This window comes from Lissotriton helveticus, chromosome 12, assembly GCF_964261635.1.
Source record: "Lissotriton helveticus chromosome 12, aLisHel1.1, whole genome shotgun sequence".
NCBI lineage: Eukaryota > Metazoa > Chordata > Amphibia > Caudata > Salamandridae > Lissotriton > Lissotriton helveticus.
Genome location: NC_136073.1, coordinates 875090961 through 875114337, shown reverse-complemented (window position 1 = coordinate 875114337; position 23377 = coordinate 875090961). Strand labels below are relative to the sequence as shown.

General features: G+C 43.0%; 1 protein-coding gene across 1 annotated transcript in view; it reads left to right on the top strand.

The window, feature by feature from the left end:
- LOC144799117 (uncharacterized) overlaps window positions 1-23377 on the top strand; it is a 51653-nt gene that overhangs the window by 6872 nt on the left and 21404 nt on the right. Inside the window, exons 2-8 of the mRNA XM_078670313.1 lie at window positions 2140-2244; window positions 2650-4224; window positions 4540-4666; window positions 5361-5695; window positions 8098-8209; window positions 13260-13612; window positions 14087-14145. Of these exons, the coding sequence (XP_078526439.1) occupies window positions 2151-2244; window positions 2650-4224; window positions 4540-4666; window positions 5361-5695; window positions 8098-8209; window positions 13260-13612; window positions 14087-14145 (2655 nt within the window). The 5' untranslated portion in view covers window positions 2140-2150. The remainder of the gene's footprint in view (window positions 1-2139; window positions 2245-2649; window positions 4225-4539; window positions 4667-5360; window positions 5696-8097; window positions 8210-13259; window positions 13613-14086; window positions 14146-23377) is intronic.

Below are 23377 nucleotides of genomic sequence, written 5' to 3'. Positions count from 1 at the left end.
CCATGTTAATTGCAGCCCCTTCACAAGCGGCGATTAACATGGATATTTAAATAAAAGCACTCCATCTCCCCTGCAGCCTCGCGTTACTACAAAAACAATACAGCAAGTCTGCAAACAAGGCAGATTAGCCTTTTTAAACTTGCTGTATTGTTCTGATAGTAACGCGAGGCTGCGGGGGAGATGGAGTGCTTTTATTTAAATATCCATGTTAATCGCCGCTTGTGAAGGGGCTGCAATTAACATGGATTCTTAAATAAAGCACTCCATCTCCCCCGCAGCCTCGCGTTACTAATTAAAACATTACAGCAAAGAAAGGCGCTTCAGGGAAATACTTAAAGCAAACACCAAGTGGTCACAAGGAAACACTTACCTTCGCTCCTTTCGCCGCCGTCTCCTGCAATCTGGAAATGCCCGATTATTGCGCCGCGCGCCTTTTAAAAGTGGCGGTGGCGCGAATACTCTAACGGGATGTGCCCTCTGTGCGCGCTCCACACATGGGACTGCGCGCTCGGGGGTAGAGAAGTGCGCGGCTTCTTGGGAACAGTGGCTGGGTATCGAAGTGCCAAGGCTTTAACAAACCTGCCACAAGGTGTGACAAATGTGCACTGTTCACTAATGACAGCAATGCAATTTGGAAAAGCTGACCAAAAAAGTAGTATGTGTGTTCGAACTTCAGAGCGATTATCAAATGCTTGCAGAAAACAGTGGTATTTCCCCATCTAAATAAATCAGGCCTTGAAATCTATGATCCAGCAAACTACCGGCCAATCTCTCAATTACCATACTTGTCCAAGGTACTGGAGAGAGTGGTCAATAGACAATTTACCACTTTCCTTGAAACTAATAACTCACTAGACCCCTCACAAACTGGCTTTAGGGCCAACAACAGCACCAAGGCCACCTTACTTGCTATGTCTGACAATATCAGATCACTAGTTGATCAAGACCGCCGTAGCACTGATCCGTTTGGACCTTATTGCGGCTTTCAACCCTGTATCTCACAATAACGTATTACGAACCCTCCACGAAAAAGGGCTCTACTCAAAAGCCCTGTGGGATCTTGTTCCTCCACCGCAAAAAGCATTAAATGGGGAGTTCCACAGGGAGCAACTCCGAGCCCAACTCTTTTTAATGTATATGTCTCCTCCCTGGCGGGGACATCATCAGGAAATGGGGGTTTGTGTATCGTCCGCTTACGAGCAGATGTCAATTAATGATCCCCGTGTCTGACAGGCTGACCAATGCTGATACTAACAGCAACCTTATAGACTGCCTCACTGAAATTGCAGGCTAGATGTCCGGGGACTGCCTAAAATTAAATGCCGGAAAATCTGAGATCTTGCTTTTCGGTGGTGCAAATGCAATTTGGGACAGTAGCTGATGGCCCCAGGCGTTAGGCACCGCCCCTGAACCAAAGAGAGCTGCAAAGAATTTGGGCATCATCTTCGATTATACATTATCCGTACAGGATCAAGTATGCTCACTGCGAAAAAGGTTTCGCCACACAAACTCTTTAGAAGACTCTTTCCCTGGATCCCTTTAAATTGCAGAAAAACTGTGAAACAGGCACTTTTTCTGAGCAGGCTGGACTATGGCAATGCACTTTATGTTGGCATGGCCGATTTTATCTTTTCACTCGACTCCAGGTGGCCCAAAACACCACTGCTTAATTGATCTGTAATAAAAGTACATTTCTACATTTCTTTTGTTCCTAGCGCCGTGATGTCCCTTGGGATGAATGTCGCGCTCTACAAATACCCAAAAATAAAAATAGCAGCGGATGCGCGCTGGATCTAGGCTTGATCTAAAAATGCATTACATTAATTGTTTGCCTGGCCCTCATAGCGTGTCTTTTTGAATTGCTACCTGCTCCAAGAAACATTATTTTGGCCCATGTGTGTGGTGTGGGTTAGTCATTTCATTGGGTGGCAGCGAATACCGATTATTGGATTGTATGATAGAGGAACATCATATGTATGTGGTGCAGAGGTAGGCAGTGTTATGAGGAGAGGTGTGGTTAGGTAGATTTACAGGGCGTTGGGGCTATGGTGTGCCATGGTTCATGGTGCTCCATGCTTTTTATTTCTCAATTATACGGAGTGTGTTACTTACCCTTCATTTTTTTTCCATTTACAATAGGTTGTCTAACAATGGCAGACCGACAGGTGTCTCGTGAGATTTTCGAAGCAATAATGTCTGAAATGGTTGGAACCGTTCGCATGAATCGGGGTGCTGGTGCTTCAGGTACAGAATGCCATTTTTCTTAATATTACTGACTATTTAGTGGCACCGTGCCCTGTTTTTTTAACACAGCAATTTATAGCTAATGTCACCAAATTATACTGTTTATTTGAACGCTATTGGCCGGTTCTACAATCCGTCTTAAAATAATAAACGGTTGGCTGCAAAACTTGGCGGCACTTTACTATTTTTCAAATGGGACTCTTTAACTGTAACACATATATTGCAGATGTTAGGCTTATGATTGGAACTAATTTGACAGCTTTTAGCATTTGTACTAAAGTAATTTTTCCGCTCAAATGATCTTTTGCTGTGTTATCTGAATTTGCTATAGCGTATTTTAACTGCATGTAAAAATTGGTGTTCAGAAGGAGTAATTGTTATTACTTTTTTTTTTTTTTAACTTAGGCCCAATGAGGACCGCCGCTAGACCACGACCACAAGGGTATGGAGATAACTTTCAAGATGTGCCAATGCGTTCTCCTCTTGAGAGTAGAAGAGGGGCCTTCACAGGACCTTCGAGAAGAGATTTTGAAAGTGAACAGACAAGTGCTCCTTTCTTGGAGCGTAGAAGATCCCGCAGTCCTCTAAGGGATGAAGATCCTTATTTCAGTAGACGTGCTGTAGTGAATGACGACTTTGGACAGCAGCGATCTCGAGAGCAGGAGTTTCGAATAGCTGCACAAAGAAACTCCAGTCCACTTGGATCACCAGAGCAACTATTTGCCAGGAGTGTTCCTCCACGTGTTGATCCGGAGCGGTTTCCAATGCGGGGTGATGGAGGGCTGTTCTCACCCAGGGGAGATGGGACAAGGTTCCATCCCAGGGGCGATGGATTACCCTTTCCTTTGAGGGGTGATGGAGAGCGGTTCCCTCCTCGTGTTGATAGTGGGCCATTTCCTCAACGTGGTGAGGGTGAGAGGTTGCACCTGTGGGCTGAAGGGGGTAGAGTACCTCCAAGAAGTGAAGTGGGCCTATTTCCCACCCGTGCTGATGTTGGACTCTTTCCACCGAGGAGGGGTGGTGTAGTCGGTGGTGCATTCTTTACTCCTGGAGATGGTGGGCCCATCTCTGCAAGAGGTCGTGGGGGAAAATTTGGCCAGCGACCAGAGGGAACCTTTCCTGTACGGGGGCGAGGAGCTGCTGTGCGTGGAGGTAGTGTGAGAGGTTCAACAAGAGGCAGGGGAGGTTCAGGCAGCAATGCGCTGTCTGTAACCAAACCAGGGACCACTTTGGACAAGAAAACAAAGGCTGCGCTGGAGAGCAGTACCAAGATTGCCACATGGGCAGGTTTCCACCGAATTAATGCTAATGATTACAGGCGAAAGAATCCGGCTCAGAGTGCCCTGGATACAGAAACAGCCGTTAATACTCTGGCCATGTTCAAGCAACCCTTTCCACCAGAGCTCAGATCACGCTGCTTTTATTTGATAAAGCTTTTTAACCATGCTGCTCTAAAGAAGACCAACTTGGATAAAGATCTTGTGACATTGTTGATGGAGAACAATGTTATTACTTCTCCAAAAGATATACGTGACTATATAAATCCCTTTGACCAGTACTTAACGTCACTTCAGCACTATCTTCTGAAGAGTGCTCACCCACTCTTTTTAGCTTGCAACACTTTTGAAGTCAATGTAAACACTGGATATTACACTCCTGCCAATATCTTTTCTGCTTTGAAAAAAACCATTTTCTATTGTCGTCAGTCCTTGTTGTTGTTCGGCCAGACCTATTCCCTCGCGACATATTTGAGGCAGAGCAGAATCTTGAAAGTTCTTGGCATTGGGGAAGAAGCTCCAAAGCCAGCTGACTTTCCAAATATGGACGATTCGTTTTTGTTTGGAACCAAGTACTTGGCCCAGCTTAAGACTTGGCTGAAGAAAAGCGGGCACCAACTTACGTTGAACAAAAACATTGATGTACCGAAGGAGAAAGAAGAACAAGTTCTGCAAGCTAAGCTTAAAGATTCAGAGGTTCAAGGTAACTATATATATTTTTTTTCAGTCTTGTGCTCCCAAGTAAACTTATTTTTTAGAGGGATGTCTGTGCGCTGTATCATATTGGTTGTCATATTTTACTTGATGGGCAAACGTGCAGCTGTCATTAACTGAGCAGTCTGAAAGTGTGCTGTAACAGCCCCTTTCTCGAGTACTCTTATCAAATCTAGCAAACGGAATCTCAACCTTTAATATAGTTGTTGCATTGTTGTGTAGGTCTTTGCTAGAACTGTGAACATTTCTGATTTAGATGGTGACTTGGACAGTGAAAAAACAATCTTATTTTATATATTGTTAGACCTTAAACCAGCTGATCCAAAGGTCTTGGAGACAGTTGATACACTGCTTCAGAATGCAATTGAGACCTGGAAAGATAGAGACTCGACTGATGCAGAGAAACCTGAGAAAGAGAAGCCTGACTTTTGGTGAGTGTTTTGAAGGTTGCGGATTGTGGCCTAGCTTTCAGAGAGTCATTAATCAAACAGGAATGTTAGATCTGTTGAAGTGAAAGTGCCTGTGGGTATTTTTGCAAAGAAAACCTATAGACATTATTGCTAATGCTCAGTTCCTCTGATGCCAGTCCATCATGCATTACCCTCTAAAGTTATAGTGGATTTATGTTGGCCCCTTTCCAGGTATATCGTATATACCTGGAAAGGGGCCAACGTATATCGTATATCCAGGTATATAAATAAAATAAATCAATCCAATTGTAGAAACTGAAGTTTGCTATGTTGAGTCCTTGGGCCTGTCTGAAAACTACTTCAGCAGCTTGGGAAGTGGGGCAATCCATAATCAGCCTAGCTGGTTAAGGCACAGTACCTGCAAGCTAGACGCCCAAGCAGACCAAATAAATGTGCTTGCTGTGAACTATTTTTGCTGATGCTCTTCCTTCCCTTGGGTGAGAGAATAGAGCAAAGGCCAAGAGTTTGACACAGACGCACACGTGATTCCCCTTCGTTATCTAATGTCTCTCAATGGTAAGAGCAAGGCTTGATACTGCAAATTAAGGACCACTGGACACTTACTATAGAATGCGTTCATCAGGGTCGCTGCCTGTTGCACTACTTGTAATTTGATCATGCACAGTGTTTTGATATTTTTTTAATTTTCTTCTAGGTTTTTATTTGATGAAAATAGTCATGAATATAAATATTACCGTTTAAAGCTAGCAGAACTGCAGAAGCTGAAGCAGGCCACAACGGAGCGAACTGTGCAGACCGATGACAAAACTCCAGAAGAGCTCGCAGCGGAATCTAAATCCATGTTGTATGCCAGAAAAGCTAAAGAAGTTAAAAAGAAAATTATGAAAGGTGTAGTTTCCTCAAAACATAAAAAGATTGGTAAAACAGTGGCTGGTGCGTTGTCTGCTAAGAAGAAGGCAACTGGTAATCAAGCCACAGACAAATCCGACGATGCAGCTGAAGATTCTTCTGATGATGAATGCTCCGGAGGTGAGATGTCTTTACTTTTTGGCAATTCTTACTCCTGACCTGCTAGCGATGTGCAGCTTGCCACTAAGTGCAGGTGCGTTGGATGAGAGGTTGAAGTATGGCTTATATGGGTAGTGTAGATGTGCTTGAGGACCAGATTTGTACTCTTATCTTTTATTTCTCGTACACCTGTGCATGAGTTTCGAGTGAAAATTAATGATGGATAGCACACCGATCTAAAAGCATATATGTACCTTTGCTTAATGGTGATCTCACAGTGGTCTATATGCCGTAGACCCAGGATCGCCAGAAACCAGAGCAGTGTGGCACACGGCATGCAAGGACCAAATAATGAGTATTGGTCTGGGAGGCGTGACCTATAGCTCAGTCATAAACCTATTTGGCTTTGAGTTAGTTTAATCCACAGTGTGTAATACATTGTTAAATATTTGAGCATCTTCTAGTTGTGTAAATGGAAAAAACTGCTAAAACGCGAAATGAGCTCAATGGAATCGCAGTTCGCTGGCACAGTTAATTAAGCTACCATCCTCTTATCCTTTTAAGTATATTGATTGGCGTAGTTTATGTATACTACAAATGATGCAGAGGATGGGAGTAGAATATAAGGAGCCAATGGGGTAGTAAAATGATGCCAGGGCTAAGTATGTACAATTCCTTCATGAAAGGAGCGTTTGCTGAGGCTTCATATCCATTTAAAGCATTTCCACCAGGTGAAACCTGGGTGCTAACTGCACTTGTCCTGTTCACAACATCTAATATTAACGATGCTGCTTATTGGGGAGGGGGTGGGGGGGGTGGGGGGGGGGGGGGGGGGTGATGATGATGATATCCAATGCTGTTACATTGCAGCGGAATACCCCGTTTGGAATGATAGGTAGCACTTGATTGCGACACAGACTAGAATGCAAGTCTGCAGCAACTGTGCATACATTTGACCTACAAGGCCAGTCATTTATATGTGTCCTCAGTACACGAATTAGTTCTGTGTGAAGTTATTAACCTTCATGGTAATTTCCAGAGCGAATATTTAGACATGTGCAACCAATATTCAAACATCAGTAAGTGTGGTGATATGACCCTCCGCTAGGGTGATCAGGCGTCAGTATTTGCCCAGGCAGTCCAGGTTTTTCACGAGCTGTCCCGGCTTATTTTAAGAAATTAAGCTCATGTCCCGGTTTTTATAGAGGGTCGGCTGAAAACGCTGGGTGGTATCTTTTAAAGTTTTGCAAAGCAGTGATATCTGCTGTTTATAAGAAGTCAATTTAAATAACTGACAATCTGCTGGGTTTAAAAATAGCATTTTATGTACCTTCTTACTGCCTCTGATGTAATTCTCTACTAAGGAGCACTGTCATTCTGTGCGCTGTGTGGAAGTAAAATTGTAGTCCTTCTATTTGTGGGAACTGTATCGTTTTTTGGATAACCCTACCCTCCGCTAGTGAACATTAAAATAAAAATCAAGTCCAAGAACTTTTATGGTAGGGCCAATGGTATTATGTGACAGTGGAATGCCGAAAAGTGTGGCAGGTTTGAGTAAATTGAGGCGTAAGGCAAATTATGTGGCATAATGCAGAACACTTTGTGATGCTATTGCTTCGTGTTATTGTTAATCTTGTTAACACTGGGCATTGGTTGCACCTCATTAGTACCAGTTTGAAGCCCAGATATAGCAGTAAGCAATACTAGGCCCAGTGCAAAGGGCCTTCCACTGCAAAACCAAGTTCCAGTTATTTAGTGCAGAATACAACGGTCATGAGATCAGGTGACCTGTGACACAGGCTGAGTTGCGTTCCATAAAGTTTTAGTAACTCGAAGTTTTTAACTTCAGCCTGTTTAAGCTGCAAATTGTGAAGCAGAGGGTGGGTTCTGCATTAGTGACTGAAGGCCTGCAGAGGGTGGATTCTGCATTAGCGATGGAAGGCCCGCAGTGGGTAGTTTCTGCATTAGTGACGGATGGCCCGCAGTGGGTAGTTTCTGCATTAGCGACGGAAGGCCTGCAGCGGATAGTTTCTGCATTAGTGACGGAAGGCCTGCAGCGGATAGTTTCTGCATTAGCGACGGAAGGCCTGCAGCGGATAGTTTCTGCATTAGTGACGGAAGGCCTGCAGCGGATAGTTTCTGCATTAGTGACGGAAGGCCTGCAGTGGGTGGGTTCTGCATTAGCGACAAAGGCCAGCAGCAGGTAATTTCTGCATTAGCGACGGAAGGCCCGCAGCAGATAGTTTCTGCATTAGTGTCGGAAGTCCTGAATTACCGAGTGTTTTGCTTATTTTATGGGAAGTCAAATGTCAATTACTACTTTGTTCAATTGGAGATGCATCGTTTGTTACTTATTTCTTCTGAAATTCATTTAAATTGTTTTAATCTGCAATGTACTGTTTTTTTCGTTCTTCTTTGTAAAGTTGACTCTAAAACCCGGGAAACTGTACACAATCTTGCCAGGTTGGTTATTGAAATGGGACCAGACTCAAAAACTTTCAATACGGATAGCATCACCAGCAATCCTGACTTTTGGTGAGTTATCTATGCGAATTCAGCATTTGAGAACAGTTTTTGAGCTTGTAGGCATTTTTTTTCCAATTCCAACATAATTCAAGAAAGTGGAAGCTTTATACGTGTACATACCAGTGTTTTTCAGTGTATTGCATATTTATTTGAATTTATTATTTTTAAATACTGGGTTGTTCCTTGAACAAAATGCCATAATAGCAAACCAACTGCTGAATACGGGGCATACATTTGTGCAATTTTTTTAGTTTGTTTGAAGACTAATGATAAAAGAATGTTTTAACAATTTATTGTTGTCAGGCGATGACTTCTCAGAAAATAATACTATCAGAAGTTGTACATTTGAGCATTCCAGAGGAGAAATGCTCGAAAGAAAACCAACTCCTTGTTAGTAGATGACATCCATTGATGTATAGAATCCTTGAATGCTTTCACTCCATTGTAAGAATCTCCAAAAGTAAGTACCGAGTTGCTTTGAGAAAACCGCTGTCCAAATACAAAATGACCAGTTGTGGGTAAACGAAGTTTGACATGGAATGATCTCTACTCATGGGTGGAATCATAGATCTGTAGAGGTTTGATTCACTAGACCTGCTGTGACTTCTCCCATGTCCGAATGTATCAGCACAGTTGACCCCACCGTCAGTTGTTTTACCACACACTAGCGAATTTGGTAGCTTCCGCAGAAGAGGGCGACAGCCTCACCAGTTCCACTGAACATCTCTACACCACATCTGGAATGCACCACAGACTCCAGCATGGAAAGCTCCCATTTCATTTCTGTCTGCACTGTAATGCAAAATACGCATGGACCGATCGCCATGCCGTACTTGTGCCTTTCTGCCGTGCACAAGGAGTTGAAATGTGAGGCTGCCTTACGTTCATAGTAAAAAGGCCCTTCAACACCGAAACGAACGCTGTGCACTTTGCAAGATAGTGAACACTTCTCTGAAACACCAAACCTCTTTGACATGGAGGACATTGAGAGTTCAAAAGCTCATGCTTACACATTGAGGAGGAGGAAGAGACTAGAACCTCGACCAAGCATTTCTTTCATCAAGATAAGTTGGATGCTTTCTCACCACAAATCTCCTGCAACTTAGTAGAGTTAAGGATAATTGAAACAATCCAGCAGCCAAAAGCAAAGCAGTCCCATTGCGCTTCAATGGAACAACCAGGTTAGTCTCGGCCACTTAAGATCTACAACTTGGAGAACTGATCTGTAAGGAGTCTGGCATTGAGCCCCGAGCCACAGCCCAAGCATATATAATATAAGCCTGCACCTCAAGATTCACTGTACACTGGGGGCGAGATTCACTGTGCACTAGGGGGATATTGTACTAGACGTACTTGTTTAAAGAGTCATCCACACAATCCAAGGAATGTGCCTCCTCGTGATGCTGCAGTGAAAAGAGTGTTAAGAGCTGCAATTCCTTGGTGGATTGCCAATTCACTTAGCCACCTCGCCGCCATGTACTGAACTTAAATCTTAGTTGTCATTAGAGGAATAACTAATGCATTGTTCTACTATAGGGCTTCTATACAGCCAGTCCTCCTACAGCCCCACTCCAACAGCACGGACATGGTGTGTACTCAGTCTACTTTCTCATTCTAAATAAGGATGGTACTTTAAGGCGAGGCCTAGATGTGAGACTTCTGAACAAATGCATTCAAACAGAACCTTTTCATATGGCCACCCTACAGAATGTCACTCCACTGCTTCATGAAGGCAAACAGAACCTTTTCATATGGCCACCCTACAGAATGTCACTCCACTGCTTCATGAAGGCGACTTAATGACAGCTTTAGACCTCAAGGATGCCCATTTCAACACACCAATTCACCATGCACACCATCAGTTCATGCTACGCCGAAAGCATTCACAATTTAAGATTCTCCCCTTTGGGGTAACCAGAGCCCATTGATCTTTACCCAGTGCTCGGCAGTCATCGCCACTCATGTATATGCCATTCACGTATTTTCCCTACTTCGACTGGCAGCAGCCTTGCCTAGCACAAATTCAACAAGCACTGTTTCACCAATTAGACTTCCTGGTCAGCACGAAAGTCCCATCTCCACCCACAGCAAGTTATTCCCTTCTTTGGGCCAATTTAGGAATGCATAAACAGGTAAAGCCAAGGAATCCATGCTGGCGTTTTTAGGAAACATTTGCAGAGCTTATCTACACACAATTTGGCATGTAACTAGAACTTTACTCTGAAGGCATGCCTTTATAGGGTTGATGTGCATCAGTTCTGCAAGTTTTTTTGTGTGTACTAAATTGAGAAGAAAAAAAATGCTGAGCAAGTTTTTACACTACATATACCATTTTAACATGAGTCATGACTTCCAATTCCTGTCAGTAATTTTTTGAATTGTTTGAGATTTGCTGGGTAAGGGATCTGATTATATTATTTCCTACCATTTTTAAACACCTGAGCATCTTCACCCCCTTTGGGCTCCACTTCCACAGGTGGCTGGCCCAAGGTGGGGTGCGACTTGCGAGCCAAATTAACATTCGGTCAGTCTTCTGAGGTGTGAATTCGACCAACATTTTGCAGAAACAAAGAATCTTGTGACTGGAGTTTCAAACGGATGAGAGGGGCAGAACAAACAGTATGGAAGGCAGAGAAATGTGCAGTGGGACATTGGCATCAAGGGCAGGCTGGGTGCAGCCTCTAATTTGACAAGTGTTGTTCCTTGAACTTTTAGGTTAGTCCCTCCTTTTCGCCCATGTATGTTTCGGGATTAATTTTCAGAGAGCAATTTAAAATCCCCAACTAGGAATGGCCACAATGGTCCCGGAGAATAAAACGGGCCATGGGGTATTCTGTTAGCTGCAGGGTGTGTATTGCCTGTTGGAAGGCCAAGAGCAACATCACAATTACCAATTTTTCCCCTAATGTTTTTTCAATCTAAATCAGTTCATGGTTGCATATTTGGACTCAAAGACATCTGTGAATTTCAAATATGCTTACTCCCAGATTCCCATCGAGGACTGATATTGGCTATCACTGATACCAATATCGATGCCTTTGACTTGGACTGAAATTGACCCATTATGTGCTTAAGAATGTTTCATTAGTAGTCATTAATAGTCTACAAACGAGATGTCTTCGTGTTTAGACACGTTGTCTAAAGGCACCTTCTTACCATGAATGAAATCCTTAGTTTAGCCTATAGCTCTGAGGCTTTCCAGCAACCACACATTCTCATCCAGTCACATCTGTGATTCTCGTCTCTATTCATTCCTCATCTGAAAATTAAATTCCTCTAACATCCCAATTTTCCATCTGATATTTGAGTTTGGTGTGGTAGTCCTGTATGTTCTCCTGCATGCATGTTTTTTTGAAGCAACTTGCAGTCAAAAAAGATTCAAATTCGATCTTATTGTTGTGAGTTTTTTTTCATTGATCAAGAATAGGTTATCAGTTTTTCGTCAGAAGATTGTCTGGTCTTTGACAAGAAAATGGTTGTCCCATTGATGATCACTACATTGAGTATGTTAGGTTTCATTTAAATTGCGCTTTCAGTCAAGGTTTTTATTTTCTTTGGTAAAATAATTTTATGCAGTCTATTGGCCATGAGAGCGATCGAACTTCACACCGTAACTTGGTTGCTTGAAGCCTGGCTAGGGACCCCCTATTTCGTGTTTAAGCTGGTGAAACTATGAGGAAGCAGGACGAAAGGAAAAAAATTACCTTCATGCACAGGTCTTTCTCCTTCACACCATCCACTTTCTATCTCCTCAGTCAGCGTACACTAATTGCATGGTGTTACCAGCTCTAGGCGCTTATTGTAGGGTTTTCTCCCTTCTAAGGGATGTGGCTCTCACAAACTTAGAGGGATGTCTAGAGGTACCTGACTATTAATATTTTTCATCTTATTATCCAAGATTTGTTCTTCTCACTGAAAATGTAGTCAAACTGTCTGCTGACTTGAGATTTGAACGTCTTTTGTGTAGCCCAGCATTCATTTTTGCTAATGATGGTGCTTCTAGCACAACACTCCTGTCTGCTTCAGTTCATGGGAAACTAAAGAGCACACACTATGGTCTACAGCCTCTGCTGCAGGTTGGGAAGGAGAAAAGGAAAGCAGAACAGCTGCTTCCACTCTGATTCTCCGTACAAGGGACTAGAGTGGGTCTCATTAAATAATTCTGAATCTAACAGAAGGCCTGTGATAAAATGTGAGCTGTGGTAGAATATAACTGAATTTAAATTCAGTGTCTCCTATGGGTTTTTATGTTGCCTAGTTCATTTTTGATTGGCCAATGATAAGTGAGGAAGCTGCACTCTGATCAGAATCACGGCATGATGTTCTGATGGTTTTGTAGATCCAAGCACAATTGCTGATAACTGTTCTTGCATTTAATGTAGTTATTTTAAGAGTACACTTTATATGTTGGCATAATTATTTATGCCTTCTAGATTTAATTTGAGTTTTTATCAATATTATTTTTTTTAAACCAAGATGTATTTCCAGAAGTGTTTGCAGCATTTTCGTTCTCACCTGGACACATTAGCTTTCACAGCTTGCTCTGTCGCTCTTTGCAGTGGCTTGCTCGCCAGTAAATGTCTGTCAGGCACTTTTTTTCTTTTCTTTTAATAAGTACAGTCTAACTGGTTGCATTTGATCTGTTCAGTGTAAAAATCAGTGAAAACTGGGAGCCTTTCTCATGGTATATGCAATTAGTAGCTCTGATTCCCTAAGGGCTCATTTGATTAACAGTGGAATTGCGGTGAACAAAGGCTACATCGGATCTAAATATTTGCTTAAATTGAAAAGGATTCAGCAATCTTAATTCAGTGCGGCGTAAGCACACAGACAGTCCACTTAAGTCTTGCAACCTATTTACTCCTGGCTGATCCAACTATGCCAGATGGTTCTGAAACGACCCCCAGTTTTTACATTGATAAAAATGTACTGTATGTAAATTTTTAAGTGATGGTGTCACTCTTCAGTTTGAGTAAACCCTTTTCAGAATTGAAATTTTTTGTTCAGTGATGCACTGCAAATTGACATCCGAAATCTTGTCAACATGTTTGCTTTATAGGTTTTTAAAAGAGGAAGACAGTGAAGCATACAAATACTATCAGAAGAAGTTGGCTGAATTCAAAGAGGCCAAACCTGCGTCTGGATCGGCCAAGGTTAAAGCGGAACCTGGTGACACTCAAGTCTCTGAACCAGGCGATGGTAATAGCGAAGATTCTAAGCCTGCGCAGCAGGAACCAGAGGCCTCTGATGAAGAGGATGATGAGGACCAAGAGCAAGCTGAATGTGAGGCAGAGAGCAATGCCTCCGAGAGTGCCCCTTCCACCCCTACACACAGTCGGAAAAGAGGTCGCCCTACTAAGGCTAGCCCCCTTAAATCCCCTAAGAGAGGGCGTGTTGGGGAGCTGTCCAAAGGCAAGTAGATTTATGGCACTGTCCCATTTATACCATCAAGATTATTTTGACCAAATTAGAGTAACCGGCTGCTTCTGTAGCTCAGGCTATATAGTTTAAAGCTGTTTCGTCTGGCGTAGTGCAGAAGAGAAGCCGAACCGTACCAGAAGTTGTTAACAATCTGCTTGTAGACACCATTTCAAGGAGAAGGGAAATTATATGCGTGAGTGTAGAACTTCTCAAAGACTAGGTGTCCAGGAAAAATCCAGGCACAAAACCATGAAATATTTGAGATGCATCAAAAAATCTATGCTGGGTGCCACAGCTTGACTTGTTTGTGGCCTAGCAAATATTGCTCACGCCACCGTTGTATGGTTGTAATAGACCGGGGATGCCCATAGGTGTGTACAGTATTGTGGTGGTGCATTTTTGAGATTTGTGGTTATTGACAAGTATGTTCTTCAATCTTAACTATGTCTTCGGTTTAACTTTTAGTTGAGGAACCTGTCACAGTTGCTAATGAAAAGCCAAGTGGACGACCAGCCCTGAGAAAGGTGAGGTGGAATAGATGTCACCCCTCTGTTCAGTGGGAATGACGGAACCCTAGCAAGAAATCTATGTGGTTCTTGTTGAAATATGCACATTTTCTGGAGTCTTTAGGCCCAAACAATAAGGCCTTATTTCTCTGCAAGTCTTAACACTAAGCTGGCATGGTTCCCCCATGTGACGTTGCACAAGATCGCACCAAGTCTGTGCAGTGACAAGTTTGTCGGTGGGAGACTTGGCAAATGATATAATCTAAAGAAGCCCAGTTTAAATCAAATATGGGCTTTGAGCATATATCAAAAGGCGGGCTTCATATGTGATAACTGGAGCTGCTACCTTCGAGGGACAGCTCACCAGATTCCAGTCTCTTATGTTGACATGTGTAAATATCATAAACACTGGTCATTCTGTTTTTCTTTGTATTTCTGAACAGTGCAAGGCCATTAAAAGGTAATGCGGGTCTGCGCTACCACCGTATTCAGAACAGTATATAAATATACCAGATTGTACCATGTTTATGGAGACAACTGCAAAGCTTAGAACTGTAGCCCATGGCAATAAAAATAACTGCATGAATAAACTGTACCAAGAAGGTACCCACGGTCTGGCTAGGCGCATATTTATTGAATTATGAAAAATGTTTTTATATGGTTGCTTCCTCTCCTAAGTGGAGCCAACCCTTTCTGTTAAATATGCCATATTACAAAATCATTTTACTGTACAAGTGGAACAGTGTAAGCGTGTACTGGTATGTGAAACTGTACTTGGACACCTCTTGGGGTTTGAGATGGAATTGGTCCATCTCCTTAGTTTGAAGTGTTCAGTTCTCAGTATGCAGACACTTTTTTAAAGCTGTGCAGAAAACAGATATATGCGTACAGCTCATGAGGACGGTAGGAATTTGCATGCAGAAATGAGGGAATCTGTTATTGTTGATCATGCAAACACCTAAGCTAAATATTTGGTCAAAGCAATGGAATTTTATCAAGTGAATTAGTAATAAAGCAGTGACTCTGATTTTTCAATGAGGAACCAAGCAAGGTGCATTCCGTTATTCTTTTGACCTCACTCAGGTTTGTGGGGAAGAAGGCTGCCCGACTCATATTTTAGGCATCCGTTTGACAACTTCTCAGAGCCAAACTGAATTCAAACAAATTGGCTAGACAGTTTGGATATCTTCTTGAAGCATTAAAGTTGCCTATAATGGTGATTTAATAGATCAAATTATAGCATGGTTCCATTATCAAAACTTCTAGAATTTGCGAAACTTCAAAATGTATGGGCTGTGGAAGAATCCGCTGCAGCCTACCAGGTTCGTTTCTGTTAGAAACTTTCAGTAGATAAAGTGATCCATGTGATGTAGACCTCAAATAACTGAAAATGCATTTCTCTAATGTCAATTCCACAAAGAGCTACTTAATTCTTTAGATGTAACTTCATGTAGGCAGATAGGTTATGTTTATGGCATCCCCTAATTGTTTCAGCTCTGTGCCCTACCAAATTTTATTTTTCTTCGTTACTTTAAACTAATGGTACTGCTAATTTACAATGATGGTAATTTAGACTTGATCAGATTTGATGACTCCACCAAATGGCATTGGTCAGATACGTGGGAGCTCATCAAGTAAAGGTTATTTACTTGTGGCAGGCGTATTCTGCTTCTCGATGTAGCGCGTCTAAACCTTTGGTAAGAGGTGCAATGGCTTACAGAAGGGCATAGCAAACTGGGCAAGCCAAGAACACCAGAAAACAGGATACTCTAGACAATGGTCTTGCTTTGTAGTCCAGTATTGGAGAGCCATTTTAGCAGACTGTTTCGATCTGTAGCCTCCCTCGTTTCTGCACACTGTGTGTAGATCAGCGTGCCTTAAACTGCATTACTATTTTCTTCCACCCATTCGTCTTGGCTGTAAAGCACTAAATTATACCAAGGAGTGTCAATTTAAATTGTAGAGCATGGGCCCGGTGTGCAGTGCTAAGGTTCTAACCTTCTTCAGAAGAGTGTTTCTTCAATATCCTGCTGTAAAAAGTTCTTGCAAATCTTCCTTTTGGTTCTTTTAATTTTTATATTGTGATGTCACTTGTAGAAGATGCCTGCTTGTCTGGTCTGTAATGGCACACCGTCTTGACTTTTTTGGTTTTTGTGGTTGGAGAAGGGTTTGTCATGTTCTCGTAGATATGAACACAACCCATTTTTGTTAGTCCCTAATAGGGAGTACTTTTAAACTTTTTGTTCTAATTTCATCCACAATTTGTGGGAGGATAATTGGTCTTTTCACCTCCTCTACTGGTCCAGGTTGAAAGGACCGGTTAAAAACCAAGTGCTTACTGTCCTTTGCATTACGTTTCAAAGGCTGAAGACTGAATGGGGTGCACCTGCTAGGTAAGTTAATTTCTCCTTTTTGGCATAGCTTTTGAACTGGCTTTGTCTCTGCCTTGCGTTTCTGATTTGAAATGCCCCTTTTGCTGTTGATCGCTACATTATTACTTTGTCCTGTTTATACAGCTGAGGAAATTGCTTTTTTCGAACTTAGATTATATAGAAAGTCTGTTGGAGAGCTTGACTTTGCCACATGACTCTGTAAATGTGATCACAATACACTGTAGTTTTTACCATTTATTCTCAGAAATTCAAACTATCAAAGGGCATGCGTCTTTGGAGTCAGGTAATCTTTGAATAGATTCCCCTTATACATGGAAGTTTTTATTGTTGAAGGGGCTCTAGCTCCTTCAACAAGTACTGGTATAGAACTTTAGTTGGACTCTGGTGACCCAATTCTAGGTCCCCTAGGAGCCTGAATCTGAGGGGTCTTCAGTTTTTTATCCTGTGTTGTAGTAATGTTAGTGCTGAATTATGTTGCTAAGGATGCTCGTTGGTACATCCAAATTTGTAGACTGAGGCAGGGACTGTGGGTTCTGGGAGATAATTCGTGCATTGTTTAGAGAATTGAAGAGGGCTTTGCTTATGTTTGTTGCCTCACTCCTAGTAGTCTTGGAAAAAAAAATATATATGTGTATATATATATATATATATATATATATATATATATATATGTGTGTGTGTGTGTGTGGATATAGATATGGTCATTGGGGAGTTTTGATCGTTTACATTTATTGTCCTGTTTTCGCTTACCATTTTACAGGAGTGCTCAAGGATTGGTGAATCAGGTTTTTCATAGTGTTATCATTGATCAAGAGTTCCTGTCATGGAAAGTAATAACTTTACTTTTGTCCCCATTAAAACTCCTTTTCTGGCCTTCGTTATCAGGAGGAGCCATAGATTGCCATGTGATTTACTGTTCTTGATCAGTTTATTGCTGCAGAAGCAGCATTTTTAATCCACGCTAAGCCTTTGTTTCACGTGAGCTGAGCAAACTAAACTTTTCAGGAGGCAGGTAGTGGAAGCATCTAATATTGTTTTGAGTCACTCCGTCAGCAGTGGTCCTATATTCGTGTCACTCTGTGCTGTAAGCCAATATTGTTTGTAATCTATATCTGTCCAATCCTCTTGTCTGTCCTGGTCATCCTCGGTGCCCTTGTTCTCTATTAGTATCCCATCCTCTTGATCGCCACCTACACCATGAATACCCTCATCCTACTCTCCTCTGGGTCCTGTGTGATTGTGGGACTGTAGAAAAGAATGGGCGGCTGTGGCTTAATCATTGGTGAATGATGGGAAGATGCTCATATTGTAGGCGTATCATTCGTTGTAAGCTTGTTAGCAGCTCTCAAAGCCCTTGGACCAAGTACATTTAAGCTAGTCCAAACTGGTTAACACCTCTGCTGCAGGGTTGGTTCTTGCGACACATGCCTGGACCTAAGAAGGAAAAAAGATCAGCAACCATATGTTTCCTCTTTCAAATCCAGATATTGAATGTGATCTGCTACACTTGGGTTTTCAATCAGTCTCACTGAAGAATGCCTCCGAGTCGCCCAAGTTTATGATGCAGCCAGTGACTGTCTCCCTGGGCAGCACAGTCATTGGTGCGGCCTATTTGTTCTCTTTCTTTTCACAATGTAATTTTATTGACAGCCTGCACAGATTTGGTGTCGCGAAGAACACCAATAATATACAGTAATGGACAGTGTTAATGGTCTCAACGTTTTCAATGGTATCCTACTAGTGTTCATATAGTAAACATACCTGAATATAACTTCAAAATAAACAATAGTGCCATACTAAGATCACATTGAGTAATTCCTCAACCGCATAGATAGGAGATTCCACACCTAGCCCTCTGTATTCCGCCCACCTCTTCCATATTTTATAGTGTTTCTGAGGACACCCCCTCGTCCTAAATACTGGTGGTCTGCAGACCCATTCAGAAATCAAGGCCCTTCCATATTGCAACTGATGAGAGATTTATCCTTCCATGCTCTGGCGATATCCCGCTTAGCCAGCGTGAGGCCAAGAAAGAGCAGATGGCGCTTTTATTTATTATCACCCAGTCCCTCAGTGACAAGTGGTCCACCCCTCCAGAACCTCGATAAAGCTGTGCACTGCCATATCGAATAAAGGAAGGTACCCTCAGTGGACCCACAACGTAGGCCGTGAGGGGTGGCGATCAACCCAGCGCGCGCCACAGCTTGTGCCTGGTGAAATAAACCAAATGCAAAGATTTGAATTTGATAAGTCGCAGATGGGCCGGAATCGCTGTGCTGTGTGGGTACTCCAGCTCCTCCACCCAATCATCCTCGTCCAGGGGACCTAAGTTCAGCTGCCAGGCATCCAGAGTTTTTAGGTCTCGGCTGGCGAAAGCAGCGCGCATGTGCAGCTCTCGTCATACGAGAGCTTCTTGGAATCAATACAGATTCCAAAGCTCTCGGAGGCGGAGTTGAAGCCCTGCCCCTCTTAATTGGTTTGTCGTCTTCCTTGCAAAATGCTGGCTTCTGATTGTAAAGGAGTTTTCTTAGTCCCTCCTTGTTGCCGCCTTGCCTCCTTTTGGCCCTGCCCACTGGAGTTTGATCTTTTACCAGCGTCAGTACACATGCTCCTTCATTAGTCGGTGTGCCCTTTTTTTCTTCACATTCAGCTTTGGCAAAGTCAGCCGTCTGTTTATTTTCGCATATTTTAGTTGTTCATAGCATGTTTTTTAACTCGTTTTAGTACGAGCACCGATGCTAGGTTAAAGAGTGTTTTAAAGTGTAGTGCTGATCACTTCGCCTCTTGGCGTATTTAGTTGTCTGACTAAATTCTGTTTTTTCATTAACACAAGGCGAAGCAACAAAAACCTCAAGATCGCTTTAGGAAATCACCGCAGTCTAATTTAATATAAACAGATTTACCACCATCAAACGTGACCTTATTTATAATAACACTCAGCTGTCACATTCCCAGCAAAGTGCTACTTCATTGCCAAAATGGCTGCTGCTGGCCAGCCAGTGCCGGCTCCTCTCAGACATGCATCCCTGGTGACCTCTGGCAGATTCTTTCACACACCCTTTCAGCTGCAGACACGGCCGGTGGAGGGATCAGCATCTGTGGGCCTGGGGCCCTCACCTGTGCGGTGTCTGTTCTCCTTGTGTACCTTGCGGCCGTGCGCCCCCTGGCTCCCCTTAGGTCCAAGGCACCTCAGGTAGGACCAGTCCGTGGTCCGGCGCCCAGAGTTTGCAGTCTGCTTGCGTCCTACCCTTGGAGTGACTAATTATTAGGTACAAAGAAGCGTGTGACATCACGGGAGCCAGCCTGCATGGCACACCTGGGTGCCTGGAGCTCCAGAGGGCACGCCTTGCCTCCATGCAGTACCTCGCTGCCAGGTATTCCCGGCTGCACGACGATGGGCGGTGATCATGAAGATAACACTTCCCGTCCTTTGTACAGTGCCACTGAATCTGTTAATGGGTGCCGAAGTGCACTTTAAAAGTGATGACTTCTGTGCTATATATCACCTGTAGTTTTGGTGACCGCCCTGAGACTGCTTGCTTCCAAGGCTTTCCAACATCAATCGCCCAAAAACCATAATGTTGACTGAAAAAACACACATGGGGAAAGGGTGGCAACCTAACTCTCATGGGCTGTGTCTTACTGCTGTAGGGCAAACTAAGGCCGCAGGCCCACCTGTCTTTCTGGGTAACTGATCACGTTTAAGCCAGGAAACTGACATTGCCACCAGACTCAGGGAAAGCCACAGTGCTTGGGTGCGAGTGCCTGCAGTGGGCTTGACCAGCCCCCACAATCCAGATCTACACCACTCAATGTGGGGGTGCTGGAGAAAGCTCCTGCAGGGAGGTTGGCCTGCCACCATAACTTAGCAGCTCACTGGACTAGGTACTCAAACCAGTATTGCACCACACAATTAAGGGGTTCTGGTGGAGCACCCTGCTGTGAGCATGAGCTATGCAAACCACAAACTATTGCCTTGGTGGTGAAATAGCCCATAGGTTTCTATTGCTCCAAGACCTGTGGTTTAAATGTTTCTTCTGCAGTGTTGCAGGGCTCTGTTCCCATGCTCTTTCTAAATGTCTCTGGGACTCGGCCTATATTAAGGATCAGATGACACTGGCTATCCAGAATTCATGTTGAATTCACACTGAGGTATCTGAACTGAGTGAGGACCTGCTTTTGAGTTTGGTTGTCAGCTAAAGATTAGCTATTATAAGTTACATGAGTTAAGATGCTCATGATCATCCTGTGCAAATTATTCAAACTGAATGCTTAAAATGTATATTGCACACCCCAAGGTGAGGTAGCAACCTATGAATTTTACCAGTTATGAGCCTAGATGTGTAAACGCAGACTTGTCTTGGCCAGCTTGTCAATGTAGTTGACATTAAGCGGCTTCACCATCCTCGAAAAACATGTTTTCTATTTCCATGAAGATAGTATTCAGTTCAAATAATAAAGTTAAAGTATACCAAAGCATACATGAAACATAGCAGACCTGTATAACCAAATGAAAGTCAAAGCCCTAAGGAAGCTGCAAATGCATATTAAATTGGACCTGTATTACAATGTAATCAAACAATAAATATACTTTAGTCCTGATATATTTATACCCTGTTGCTGAATCAAAATAATGTCCATACTAATTGTGATTATGCTTGCAATGAACTTGGGTTTGCAGATGTCTTATTGGTTTTATATGTATATCAACGGGTGGGTGCAAACGCAATGAATTGGGGGACCCATATTTTCACCACAGAATTTGCGTAAAACTGATGACCCGCATCTGAAGTCATGGGATTAGAACGCCTTAACTGCTGTATTGGTCTTATTTTTCGATCATGTACAATAAGGAGCAATAGAGGGAATTACAAAGCAGGTCGCCCTCCACTCAAAACATAATATAACAACAAGGACCTGCGCTAATACTGGACCTCAATTTTCAAAAACCCACAAACTAAATACTCAGCTGCTGTACTAATGAAATCGCTTTAAAAATGCTACTCAAAATCTGGTTTTGCTGTCCAATTTTAAGAAAAGTGTCTAACACCCCCACTTGAATCCCCTTGGAGCCCATTGTAAACCAGCATTAAAAATGCAATAGGTCTCACCTTTGATTAAGTTAAAGCAATTTGCTTTGCTAACGGTATTGTATAGCAAAGCAAATGGCTTTAACTTAATCAAAGGCGAAACCTACTGCTTTTTTAATGCTAGTTAGTGTAGTAGGAGTGTGATATATTTTGGTTATTTTGTGATCCCCAGATCTCCCATAAAGACTTGAGCTTCTATAGAGTTGAAATCAGGGGTATCCTCTTGGTGTGCCAGATGTGGGGAGAGGGCATGTCAAAATTGGAGATACCTATACATTTGTAAGTGGGACATGGCATATTCTGTCTGGAGTTCCTAAAACGACCTCATAAACCTACCGTGCATAACCGCTCTCACTGTGTCAATCCCGATGGCCTCCCAAACCTGAAACCCTGCTAGCTGCACCAACTGTGGCAGCCGGCACAGGGGGTGTCTCTCGTCAATTTACCCCACCATCCCATCATGCGAAGGGCTAGTTTCCAGATCATAAACAGTATTAGTCGCAGATGGCAACACTCTATTCATTGAGCCAGAATATAGGACCATATGTAACAACGTGGCTCCCATCAGCCATTGATCGACCACATATGCCGGGTCTCTTGTATTGCCATACCACCAATAATTGAGGACGAGTAGATGCGAGGCTGCATGATAAGCTTGGATATATGGGGAGGCAATGCTCCCACAATTGGTGTTATGTAGGGTGCAGCACCCTCCAGGAGTCATCCCATCCCTTATCATGGGCATCAGTTTGGATTCTCTGGCTCGTCGATCGCCCAGCACCACACCATCTGTCTCTTTTCGGGCATAGTGCGTTGTTCCAGTCTCCTTCCACTACAGTCAGTCCAGGCGGGATCTCGGTCCATAGTGTTGTCAAGCGCTCTACAAGGTTCCATTGCCAATGGGGGAGAGCGTATACGCTGCCAAGGACAATTACTATAAATTTCTACACCCGGGACCCCTTGTGAACTCAGAATGAAAGGTTTGTGCTAACCCAAATCGTGCCAGGCACAGTGTCTTGGTGCTCAATAAATGTCAGAGCTGTATCGTTAAGCCTGTCGCAGCACAGCGCCCTGCTTAATTTTATCAAGGGGGCCATGGATGTTCCAACTACTGATGCGAAATTCTCAGTTTCCCAAACTCATTGGGCTAGGTGTCATGTCTGGCATAGAAACCCATGAGCAGATGTGTGTATGTAAAAAGCCTGAATGTCAAGGACTATGTGTGTATTGTCTGCCAATAGCACAGACAAAGAACGTGAACTTCAAAAACTTCTCATTAATCCCCTCCACCAACCCTGACACCTCAATACCTCCTAAACATTGAAGTATCCATCACCACAAACTGCCCCAGAGCACCAACATGTAGCCATTGGCTCCCCACTAATAGTCTCCTGTGCATCTTAATGTCTAATGGCAGAGGAACGTATTTACATTGTAGCCCCATTATTTATTTATTTATTTATTTATTTTGAAAGTTTTATATAGCGCGAACAAGATCTTTGCAGATATCAGAGCGCTTTACAAAGCCGGTTATTAGCAGTATTATCTTTAAATTGTTCAGTCTGTAGGTCTCGGCGGGTTATCAATTAGGATGCTGTAAGTTCTGTTTGATCATCTGCCAGTCTCTGACGGGACTTGCGGGTTTTGGAGCATTTCTTAGAGCCTGAACGGCGGTACTGTTTCTCGGCCACCTCTGGGTGCCTCGCTCATGTCCCCCGGATGTCGACTCTGAATCAAATCTAGGTGGAGTATGAGACTTGCGTTTTA